The sequence below is a fragment of the Octopus bimaculoides genome, chromosome 4, assembly GCF_001194135.2.
Source record: "Octopus bimaculoides isolate UCB-OBI-ISO-001 chromosome 4, ASM119413v2, whole genome shotgun sequence".
Classification (NCBI taxonomy): domain Eukaryota; kingdom Metazoa; phylum Mollusca; class Cephalopoda; order Octopoda; family Octopodidae; genus Octopus; species Octopus bimaculoides.
This window is the reverse complement of record NC_068984.1, coordinates 37,986,132-37,998,664: the sequence shown is the minus strand read 5'-3', so window position 1 is coordinate 37,998,664 and position 12,533 is coordinate 37,986,132. Positions and strand designations below refer to the sequence as shown.

Here is a 12,533-nt window from a genome sequence, read left to right as displayed (position 1 = left end):
TCTTATTTACAATAGTCTAAACATTCATTCATATAAATATTTATATTACAATTGAGAGATGATTGCCCACACCATCTAATCAAGCCTACACCTTTTATGCAGCCAGATTACTTTAATCAAAATACTTTTAAAAAAAATTTAAAAAAAAGTTAAGAATAATTCACATACTCTCAGCAGAAATCTTCAACAAAAGAGACAATAATAGTTATGCTAACTAAAAGCAAGAAATAGTTAATGGGGAAAACAATGAGAACACCTGTTTAAGCTATTTATCCTTAACTCTCAAAGACAGACAAAATGATTGTAACAAGAAAGGAGAAAAAAAAAAAAAAAAAACTAATGAAGATGTATCAAGGACTGTTAATGTCCTCTCTGAATATTTGATGATGCCAACCCAAATTTGGAGTCGTTAAAATGATTTTTTTTTTATTGTCCAAATAGTATACTAGTTTTATACCTATATGCACAGAGCTACTGCCATCCAGCAACTGTAGTTTCAAATCTCTCTGCCATTTTGAGAGGAATTCAGATAGATATAAAGTGAATCTCATTACCCCTTGGGTTTGGTGTTGAAGCTGCTGCTGCTGCCGCTGCTGCTGAACTGGAATTGGCTCCAGGGAAAACTGGTAGTTTTGTAAAATTTTCAGAAATATCATTAGCTGACAGTTCAGCAAAGTTTGGAGGTGATATGTACAATGAGTGTGCAGATTTCAACACAGGAGATGACCGCGAGCCAAATACTGCTGCAATACTGTTGGAGGTGATAACAGGAAGGGAAGGCGGCTGAAGATATACATTGTTGGAATACACAGGAGATGAATTAACTGAAGTCGCAATTGATGATCTGTAAGAAATAAAGAAAGAGACAAAACAAACACATTAGCAATAATAAAAAAATTACTTAATTTCTTAAGGTTTTTTTTTTTCATCCTTACATATTTTTAAAATTTAATCCCAATGGAAAATTAGCTTCCCAATGATTCCCACCTTGTTATTCTTCCATTTACTCAGGATTGTCATGTTTAACCATATCATATAAAATGGAACACTAATAAAATGGTTTATTATAAAAATAAAGAAATTAATTATCTGGCTATACAGCTATCACACAAAATCTTAAAAATGCTGATCTAAAACTGGATTGATTTTGTTAGTAATTTTATAGTAAGGAAACTAGAGAACAAACAAATACTAAGGATCTTGGGGGTCCAAAATTCCTGTCACCAATTGTAGAACTTCTGTCTTAGCTTTTATATCTATCAAATCACACAATTACTAATGAATTTTTAAAAATACAATTCCTAATAAGTTTAAGGAATAGCTTAAGCAAAAAAATTTTAGTTCATTCCAATGAGAACATTCTCTATAATGGGCAAAATATAGAAGAACCAGTAACAGGACCTTGTAATAAGACTATTTAAGGATGCCTATTGCAATAAGCTTATAAACAATACATGGTGGAGAAAGAATCTCAATGGCTGAGGAAAATATCTTCACAAGAACACGACCATATTCCTAATAAATATCAACAGAAATAAGTAATCTTATAAAATAAATTACATGTTGCAGTTCTTTATAGCAATCTAAGTATGGACAAATCAGATAGAAAAAAATTATAGAACTTAACCACATATAAATATAGGTATGTGTGCATGTGTATGTATGAGTACTTAATAATAATAGTAATAATGAAAGAACATCTGTACTAGAACAAAAAGAAAAAGGATTTCATGTTCCATTCGTAACTTACCTTCATATATATTTTTACAAGCAGTCTTTAGTATTAAATGTGAGAAATTATTAGTAGTAACACATAGTAAAAATAGTAACTTCAAAACACTTCAATTATTTTGTAAATTTACTTGCGATAGTTTTAAATATGTTCTAAACATCATCCAAAGCATTCGAACAATTATCAGTAAAAATATTTTAACAGGATCAAAAGTTTTACTCCCATTTCATATGTTTAACTTTAATCTAATGATTCATTAAAGATGGGTTTTCAATAGCTGATTGCATTGAATCTGAGTGGTTAGTAGGTTTTGCTAATCCATCTGAAGAAAAACAAAAAAGTATCTACATCAATTTGAAAATGTTTTGTCTCATTCTTAAGTATATTTATAATCTTTAACTACAACCAGTTAAAGAATCAAATCAATTTAAGAAAAATCTAAAACGTTTTCATAAAACAATTCATGTCTTTATAATTCTCCTTGAAGATTAAGATAATCTTTTCTTATCAAAAAAGTAAATTTTTTACAATAAATTTCTGGATTTACAGAGTAAAAGGAAAAAAAAAAAGTTATTATGTACTTCCAGAGTCAATATGTAAAGCATTCTTAAGAATCAAAACTAGAATCTCAATGACCAAAAAATTTACACTGCACCAATGTTCAAAAATAGAACAATAACAACATAAAAGATGATCTTAAAGCATTTTAATGGATATTTCAAGTGATATAGTAGAAAATACTTTGTCAATTTTTAGTGATTAGGCCTAGCATCTGGGATGTCAAGAATAAATATGATGAACATGAAATTTTTCTGAAATGTAAATTTAAAAAAATAATTATGGGACAAGCAAAACTGTTTCAAACATTTTGCATTATATATAATGTATGTCTGCATAAATACACACACACATGTCTCAACAATGATGTTATGGCCTATTTAACAACCAGGAATAGCTAAGAGGCTATTCTCTGAAGCAGACAATTATATAACAGACATGGAAATTATTAGAACTAGCATCAAACTTGATTTTGATCACTACAACACAGGATGTAGATGTGTCAAATTGATGGCAACACAGCCCTGGAGAGGTACCAAACACTGCAGCAGCCTAAAGTTCAATAGATCTTTAGCTAGCTAATAAGTTACAAGTGTACAAAAGACATCTGCATACAACATATACAAATAGCTGAATAAACTGCCGAGTAAGATTCTAAATAAATATTGCAGGAAGAATAGACAAGCGTCATAGACTTGCTCTATCAAACACCAGCATATACAATGAACCCACAAGAGTGAATGAGGGATCTTCTATGCGATTACTCGACCTGCTAAATCTCACTCAAATAACACCTTACTGTCTCAAAAGGGAAGGGCACATTAGATAATGTAGTCCACTTTCAGAAAAGAAAGATTAAAAAAGAGAGAGCTATCAAAACTCAATCAGGGTCAACCTCGTACTAAACAACACAAGTACAATGGTAATGTTTCAACCAGAAGGCTGAGAAGAAAGAGAGAGAGTGTATGTGTGTGTGTGTGTGTGTGTGTGTGTTTGGAAAGTTCAGCAAGAATAATTCACTGCACACAAAAATCTGTTTTTATATATATATATATATATATATAGTTAAAATGTGTAGTATTAAGAAAAAAATTACATAGTTGAACATAGAGTATATTTTGCATATGCCTGACTAAATTAACTTACCTGTAAAAAGAAAAAGATACATGTGTGTGTGTACACACACACACACACACAAATAACAGAAGCAATGACCAAAATAAGTGAAAAATTGTTCACTTACATTGTTAATACATCTCAGGCACTTGCACAAAACACTCACAAATTCTCTATTGAAAGTGTTGTATATTTGTAAGCAAATGAAAACACAGCTCAAAGACCTGATAGTTTTCAAAAAAATACAACTAAACCAAAATTTTTAACACAACAGCTGAGAAAAAAGCAAACTGAAAAATTTTTCAATATTTTTTTCATTAAACAATTACTTGAATATATATATATCAAAAGTTAAAACTGTTAAATATTCTTATCAATACATTGAGTAAGCAGTGAATTGTTTTTCAGTGATCTTTCCTTGCACAGTGTGTGTGTTTTATGTACATGTCTTCAAGAGTTTGAATTTGTGGGGAGAGAGACAGAAAAATAAAATTTTCAGCACACAAGTTCAGATTTGCTGAAATGACAGATAGGTATGAAATACAGTATTCTAAATGATAAAATATTGTAACAAATTAATGCACAGAATGTATTATTAGAAATTTCTGCACAGCAGCACAAATGGTCAGTATCCAAATCTAAGGAGGATGGTATAAAGTGACAAGAATGGTTTAAAATTGTTCTGTCCTTGGTACTGAAGTGAAATACAAAAACTACTATTTGAATTTGGCTATATTTTGCCGTTACAGTGTAATGTGGACAATATGTTGATTGAAGTAAGGTATCTTGAAAATTAGAGGCATCAAACAGCAGGGAAGTATGCTTTGTAGATGCACAGGTAATTTAGTATAACAAGGTCAAAGGAATCATGTTGAAATTATGAGGCTGCTGAAACTAACTTCATGAGAAAACAGGTTGGAACTAGGAATAGTTACCAACCTAACCTGATACAGGACAACCTGCATTGGGTAGGCAAGTAAAAGATTTGAGAAAACTTCAGCTAAGTCAATACATTGAAAACAATTTTTGACACTATGCATGCGTGCAACTTTTCATATCTTTCTAATGAATATAAAGAAAAAATTTTGTATGATAAATCTTCAATAAGATGTGTTTCAAAAATTAAATAACAGAGCAAGACATTTCAAAATGATACAGATCTAAAGAAACAGTTGCAGATTGTTGAGAAAATCTCTGAATAAAGTAGGTAATATTTTTAAAATATGTAAATCTTGAGCATTAAGAATGAGAGGAGTCAGACTTACTGACAACTTTTTCTGAAAAACTGTATCATCAAATAAATTTGTTGAATGTCTTGCATACAAACTTTGAAAAAGCAGCCAGGTTGGGAATGAAGTTAAAACAGGTTTATTTTCTATACTGCAATATTTGAAGCTTTAAAAATGATCACTGAATAATAGATAAAAAATATCTGCCTTTATGTGCATGAATATATTATAGTTAGTTATCCATTCATCACTATATAGCCAGTTTTAATTAAATAAAAGCAAATAATATGCAACTATAGTTTAAATTTAGATATTCCACTAACAGTTTGAAATAAAGACTGTCTAAATAACATATCAGATCTATGTACAAATGATATAGATTTAATAATCTTTTTTGAGTAATTTAACTCCCAAGTCTGACGTTAATATTTGAAATATGAAAGATTAATTAACTTATGCTGGACTATTAAACAGGCCATTAAATTTGTTGAAGAGAAAACATCAATAAATAGGAAAACTTAAACACTGACATTCATTATTCCAGTAGATAACATCTGAAATATTAGTAAAAATATGATTCTGCAAAGGTTTCTTAATACTAAACTAAAAAAAAAAAAAAACTCCTTTATTTTGTGCTCTAATTTCTAAATAAGAACTAAAAGTAAATTATATCAATAATTCAATTACAATAAAGGCAGGTAAATTAATTGAAATCTTGTCATCCAATTTAAATCTAATTAGCAATATAAAAATATATTTTAAGAAACATAAAATAAAATTCGATATTGCTAATTTTTTTTTAAATGCAATATTAAACACTTAAGAAAATTTTTCTAGTTTTGATAGCAAAACTGGGATGTTTATTACCAACCTAGACTGCAAGTTTTCAATAAATGAAATAAAAACCCAAAACAAAGAAATAGTTTGAATTTCACTGCCAATGGCTGCCACTTTATTGCCATTACTTGTACATCTGTAAAACAATTAGGAACATAAGGACTGAACTTGCACATTGTTGGAGGCATAGCCTCAAATAACAGTTTCCAGTACAATGGCACAAAAAGGGTTTCCTTTTTGTCTTGTGTACAATTAAACATCAGTTTAACAATTTCTGGAATAACAGTAGCAATATTTCACCTCTACATCATGAAACCAATGATAAATTCAATTATCACAGGTAATGAGTAAAGGAATATAAATAATCCTGAGCAGACTGGGAGGAAACAGTGAAAACTATTTCTATTTAATAATTCATTTAAATATTATTCTTATTAGCCTGATTTAGTTTCACATATTTCTTAAATACATTTTTTTTTGTCATTTTACCAAAAGTATAATTACACTACTTACAACTGAACTAAGAAGTAAATTAAGAAAACTACAGAATTACTAAATAAGTCAGATGTTATTTATTGGAAAATCAGATACTTTTAAAAACTATTAAGAAAATATTACAAATCTTAATATAAAGGCACTCCATGATCAAAATGCTTACGAAAGACATTTACTCTAAATTACTCAAAAAATATTCTAAATACATAAACTCAATTAGTAGCATTCACATGTTAAAAAAAGTTACAGAAACAACTTATTTAGCAGAATTATTTACTAAGTTGCTAAATGAAATTCATGTTAAGTAGTTTTAACTTGTGTATTTTGGGGAAAATGAAAAAGAATGTGTCAAAAAGATATGGGTGAGGGAGAGAAAGAAGTGGAAAAAAAGATTTATCCCTAACATTAAAAATCTTATGCAAAATAAAAAAAAAGGATGGAAGGGGGAGTTTAATGAAAAAATATGAGGTACACACGTTCTAAGATATACCATACTATAGATGAGGAAATTAATAAGATTTTGTTAAATATACGAAGAAATTAGTTGAGACTGCAACTTTTAATAACTACATCAGAAGCATTTAGAATTACATTTAAATTAAATCCCTATTATAAAATTTAAATATTATCTACAAAATAGATTAACCTTTTAGTGTTTAAACTGGCCATATCCAGCCCAAATATTCCAAATGTTTTACATTTAAACTGGCCATATCTAGCCTCTCACATAACCTACATTGACATTCTAAAAATAAAAAAAATCACATCATTGAAACCTCAAAACTAGAAGATTAATTCCAAACAATTTGAGTGAAAAAGCATATTTAACAGAGTAATCTGAACACTAAAGGGTTAAACTAGAAAACAGTAACATTTGGAGAAAATGACAAATATGTAACGAAAGCAAAAACTACAAGGTAACAAAAGAAGAAAAAACACCCAGTTTAAAACAACCTGACAGTAAACAGCAAAACTATATAACAATATTATCCTTAGTAAACAGATTGTGAGTTAAACACCTGTTGAAAATTTAATTGAAGGATTACGATTTTTTTATAATTTATCTTATAGAGTCCTCTTAATTCACTGTAATGATTTATTTTTATAAATTGCATTCTTCATAAGACACTCGAAAAATTTTTTTTCATGCTTGTTATAAAAAATATCAATTCAGAGAAACCTATTGAAATGAACCATTTAAATAAAGGAGAGAAAGAGAGAACGCGCAAGTAAAATAAAGGTGACTAATCAACTTAATATTTCAAAAAATTGAAACATTTGAATATAATAGCTTACAAATTCATCAATATTTTAATTATACTTAGTTGATTTAAAGATCTGAAAATCTGTTTACCCAAACCAGTCCACTTCAAGACTACAGAGACTGTAAATATACGCATTTGAGGCAATCAGGACCTCACTGCTGTTATTCAAGAATTGTTGAACAAGAGTAACAAAAATGCAATAAAACCAACTTACATTTGTTCTCAGATGTATGATATATAAACAAATCTGATACCATAAAACAAATCAAAATGGAATGATGAAGAGACAAAAAAGATGAGGACAATGATGGAGGGAGAATTTTTACCAAATGTCAAAATATATTACAATTAAATGAATGTGAAGGGGGTGGGGGGCGGGAAATGACAAAAATATGTATGCGAGTGTATATATCTTTAAACACATACATTCTCTCTGCAACATATATGCGTACAATGTAACTAACTGAAAATGACCAAAGTAATGGAAGAGTGCAGGTAGAGAGATCTAATAAGTTATATATAGAGGGAAGTAATTTTTTTGTCCATTTGGTCTATATAAACTTTTTTTCTTTTTTCTTTTAAACAATTTATACAAATGTGAGGAGAGGGTAATGTAATTTAAAATAATTGTAGATACATGTTGTATGGAATAACCAAGTGATGATAAGCCAGAATTGCAAGTATGTAGACATCTAACAAGATAAGTATCTTGAATTTAAAAATCATTCTATTAAACTAAGTTTTGCAAAAAAGAGAAATTGCAAGTTTCTGTGCTTAAATGGAATATCTATATGTATATACAAAGTCCAGCCATCAAGTCGAAACAACATGCAGCTTAAACAGTTCAAGGCAATGTTGAAGTCTGTACAGTGTGGTCACAGACAGCATTCAGAAGTGTGAGGGAGGAGATGGCGTGCCAATAGGAATAACATATGGACTCACACACCCTGAAGAATTACTGGTTTGTGATGTACTTGGAGTTCGTGATGGAGTAACATGCTGTGTGAGATCTTCCTCGTCAGATGAGGAATCCATAGTCAAATCAATCACATCTTGCTGTGGACTTGCTTTTTTCTCGGGTGATCCTTTTAAAATAAAATATAAATATGTTTTGGAAGCAATAACTTCAGAAAATTGAATTTAAAAAAATAAGATTTCAAGAACATACTTTTGATTTTGTATAAAAGGCATTGGGGCCGTTCTCAGCCTTCTATTCTAAAGAAGTTAAATACCTATATTCTAAAAATAGTCATTAAAATGATCTTTAGGTAGGATGTTATTCTATTTCTTTTAGTCAATGCAACAAACACATTTCCAATATGCCATCATTTTAATGTCCTTTTTTCATGGTTGCATTAGTTTCTATGGCCAGATGCCCTTCCTATAGCCACCCCTCACCTGTTTCCAAGCAAGGTAAAAGTTCTCCTTGGCCAGACATGTTTTAACAGAATACTAGAAATGAATAACACTCTTCTAGTGACAATGTCTCTGATTTACAACACCATATGATATTGAAACAAAGGAACACAAACAACCCCACATGATGGGCTTATTTCAGTTTCCATCTATTTATAACCCCCATCCAAGCTATGATAGAAGACATTTGCCCAAGATACCATGCAGTGGGGGCTGAAACCAATCAATAAGTTATCTGGAAACATCTTCAGTTCTCTACACATCAGTACTACCAATCCACAAATACTAATAAATGAATGCTGTAGCTGCTGGATTTGGAGAAAAATAATAATGGCTTTAAGAAAATATACCCAGAGATATTCACATACCTCTACAATGAGATGAACATGCAATATTCATCTCAGACATCAGTTGTTAAACACTTCCAAGAAATAAATAATTCAGCTCAAGTGACCAAGTTTTATATCTGGATAGAATTGATTGAACTTGCTCTGAGACTGTTGACTATATAGGAGTTTATGTGCCTTATGATCTGAATTCTTGATTAACAGGTTGGTAGGAAAAAAGAATCCCAGTAAACAATTTTATTCTTTGGCTACTGAATAACTTTACCTGTGAAGACTTGTCTATTCACACACAAAACCAAAAGACAAGCCTTTTACTTTCTCTTGAGAACAGGATAGTGGTTAGCAAAGAATCCAGTCAAAATTACCACCCACCCACCCACCAAAACTGAAGGCAAATCGTTTTCACTTTACCTGGTATTGATGAGCTTTTAATAACTGGGCTGCTGATAAGTAATGTTTCTTTTACAGCCTTCAAAGGACTCCAAGAACCATCTTCACCAAATTGAATCTCTGTACAACCAGCAGACTGTTGAAGAATTTCCACAAATAATCTGAAAGAGAGAAATGATCACTAAAATAATATTGACCATCTAACTCATAACTGAGAAAAACACACTAACCTCAACTCATATTGGAACAATGTAGGCTCACCTCTCAAGCATTGTGATTATTTCAAATCTAAAACAATCTAGGGAGATTGAAAGTAAGAAAATTTTACACAAACTATATTTATTAGCTTCAAATTACTTTGAATTATATAAAAACTGTTAATATATTTACCCATCAATAATAAGTTTATCAAATGCTGCAGATTTATCACAGACAGGGCAGATCCATGTAGGTTTTTTCTCATTCATCATAAGAAATGTGAAAGCATCAAAACACTGTAAATGTGTACATGTACTGCAACGACAGGGAATCTGAAGACGCATTTTTCCAAGCTGTAAAATAAATACACAAATCTGATAAACTCTTTTAATGACAAATTCCTTAAAAGCAAACAGAACAAATTTGTTGATTACATTAACATTGCATGATAGTTGTTAACAAACATGACCATCATGCAGTGTCTGTCCATGGAGAACTATCCTCTTACTTGGAAACAATTGAGGGCTGCTGACAGAAAGTACCCAAGCCATTGAAAATCTGATGGCATTAATGAATTTTGTCTGACCCATGTGAGCACAGAAAAGTAGATGCTAAAATAATGATGTAGCAAATTTTATTAAATGATAGATCAATTAATAGTTTTATGCACAATGTATTCTTTAAAGAAAATCTTCATTAAATGGGGAAACTTTAAAAAAAACATTTAGCAGTAGCCGTGAAAGTTAACCATAGGGTATGAACCAATTGAAAAACCATCTAAAGATAATCATATAAACAAGGAAAATTAAAAAGAAAATATATATATATATATATATATAGAATACTCACTGGACACATCAATGATACTCTAAGGCTAGTAGTTGCAATTTCACTGTCTGGATCATGTTGTAATTTTTCTTTAACTACAGTTTAAGAAATAATTATGATAAAACATTTTAGTTGAATTTATTCATACGTCACATTGATAGTACCACTATGCTAAAATTATATTATTAGCTCTTACAGAAAGTTTCCACTAACAATATCATTGTACATAATAATCTCCAAATTAGTATTAGATTTCTGTAAATGTAGTTCAAGTTACTCCAACTTTTAACTTTTAATTTTAAAATATAAAAAATTTATTAACTAAAAATTATATTTACAAAAGTAAAAATATACTCACTCAAAGCTCTGGAATGATCTGGATGGCGGTTACCAAACTGTTTTAATCTTTGTAGTAGAATGTCAGAGGTAAGCTTTTTCACCAAGTAAACTGCAACACAGTAACCCTGGGACAGAAAAGGAATGACACCGAACATTTCAATATCAGCATGTTAAAATACCACATAGTTATGGTTCAAAATTTGAAGTGAAACAAAATAAATGCAACAAGAATACTTTCTACAAAATGAAAATTATTAATAAACAACAATACAAACCCTTCCAAACTCTGAAGCCCATGACACGTCAACATGATTGGGCACTGTTGGTGACAACCGGCATAAAGCTGTGATGTCAACTGGACGTCCTGGACGTTTGGGCTCAACACCAGGTTTAGTTGTTGGTATTGGATTCTGAAAATGGAATAATTTTTTGTTACAATTACCCAATAAATAAAAGCCATTAAAAAATATACACTATAAAAGACAAAATCAAGAAAAAAACATTTGTCATTGACATGCAAAATCTAAATACTTTATAAAAAATTCCACAATAAATATTGTTCACTTACTGGCAATGTCGCGAGTTTCCCATTCACTCTCACACATATACTTGGAGGGAAGTTGTCATCTTGTTCGCAGCTTGTTTCCAAAAGGCAAAATCTATAAAAATATAAGTGTGTCACTCATTACTAAACTTAACACTCAAAATATAAACACACTGAATATTTGAGGTGATAAATAACCAAGCAAAATTGAAATATTTTTGGACATGGAACAACAAAGACCTTAAAATCATTACTTACCTCAACTGCACTTGTGTTGTGTATTCACATTTAGCACCAGGTCTAAAATCTCTGGAAAAAATGGAAAATAATTGAGATTTAAAAAAAATTCATATACTTTACTGTTCAATATGCACATTATATATATATATAACACACATATGTAATCTGTATCAGAGATGCATATATCTATACATAAACACAAACATTACCTCCACAGTTTTATGGTTGCTTTCCATGTTAATATATGTACAGATTTGTAAATACATATTTAAGTGTAAAAAATCACTGGTAGGGGAAAATGTAGACAAATAAGATAAGACGGCTGGATTTAAAAAAAATAAAAAAAGCCCAATGAGTCTAGTGTTTTAGTGAAGGCTGCAGATAATCAAGTTCAAAAGGAAAAAAACCCTTGTTATAGTAGACATTTATCTTTGGTTTAGTGCAAAATGTGGATGCAGGTGGGAGGAGAGCTGCCCCTAGATATGTGGATAATCATCATCGTTTAACGTCTGCTTTCCATGCTAACATGGGTTGGATGACTTGACTGAGGACTGGCAAACTGGATGGCTGCACCAGGCTCCAATCTGACCTGACAGAGTTTCTACAGCTGGATGCCCTTCCTAACGCGAACCACTCCAAGAGTGTAGTGGGTGCTTTTATGTGGCACCAGCACAAGGGGCAGTCAGGCAGTACTGGCAACGGCCACGCTCAAATGGCGGTTTTTTATGTGCCACCTGCATAGGAGCCAGTCCAGCGGCACTGGCAATGACCTCGCTCGAATGTTTTTTTTCATGCGCCACCGGCACAAGTGGCAGTAAGGCGACGCTGATAACGATAATAATTTAAACATTTCTAATGAATTAAAAAAATTTTTTTAATCACCTGAAAAAGGGGGAATATCATTCTTGATACCATATTTAATATTATGTTACTATCAAACCTTCCCAAAACAAGCTATTCATAATTAAATGAGAATTTCAACAAGAATTTCACTACTAT

The 12,533-nt window shown here is 30.7% G+C and overlaps 1 protein-coding gene across 8 annotated transcripts in view; it reads right to left on the bottom strand.

Moving 5' to 3' along the window:
- LOC106878598 (E3 SUMO-protein ligase PIAS2) overlaps positions 1–12,533 on the bottom strand; it is a 112,387-nt gene that overhangs the window by 5,397 nt on the left and 94,457 nt on the right. For 7 of the 8 annotated variants that reach the window (XM_014927858.2, XM_014927874.2, XM_014927867.2 and 4 more), the window contains 9 exons: positions 11,553–11,603; positions 11,319–11,409; positions 11,026–11,160; positions 10,770–10,875; positions 10,433–10,506; positions 9,776–9,936; positions 9,407–9,546; positions 8,179–8,317; positions 555–844 (listed from right to left, as the gene is read on the bottom strand). In XM_014927858.2, coding sequence (XP_014783344.1) covers positions 555–844; positions 8,179–8,317; positions 9,407–9,546; positions 9,776–9,936; positions 10,433–10,506; positions 10,770–10,875; positions 11,026–11,160; positions 11,319–11,409; positions 11,553–11,603 — 1,187 coding nt within the window. Of the gene's footprint in view, positions 1–457; positions 845–8,178; positions 8,318–9,406; positions 9,547–9,775; positions 9,937–10,432; positions 10,507–10,769; positions 10,876–11,025; positions 11,161–11,318; positions 11,410–11,552; positions 11,604–12,533 lie in introns of all 8 variants that reach the window. The other variant, XR_001410519.2, reaches the window with a different exon arrangement.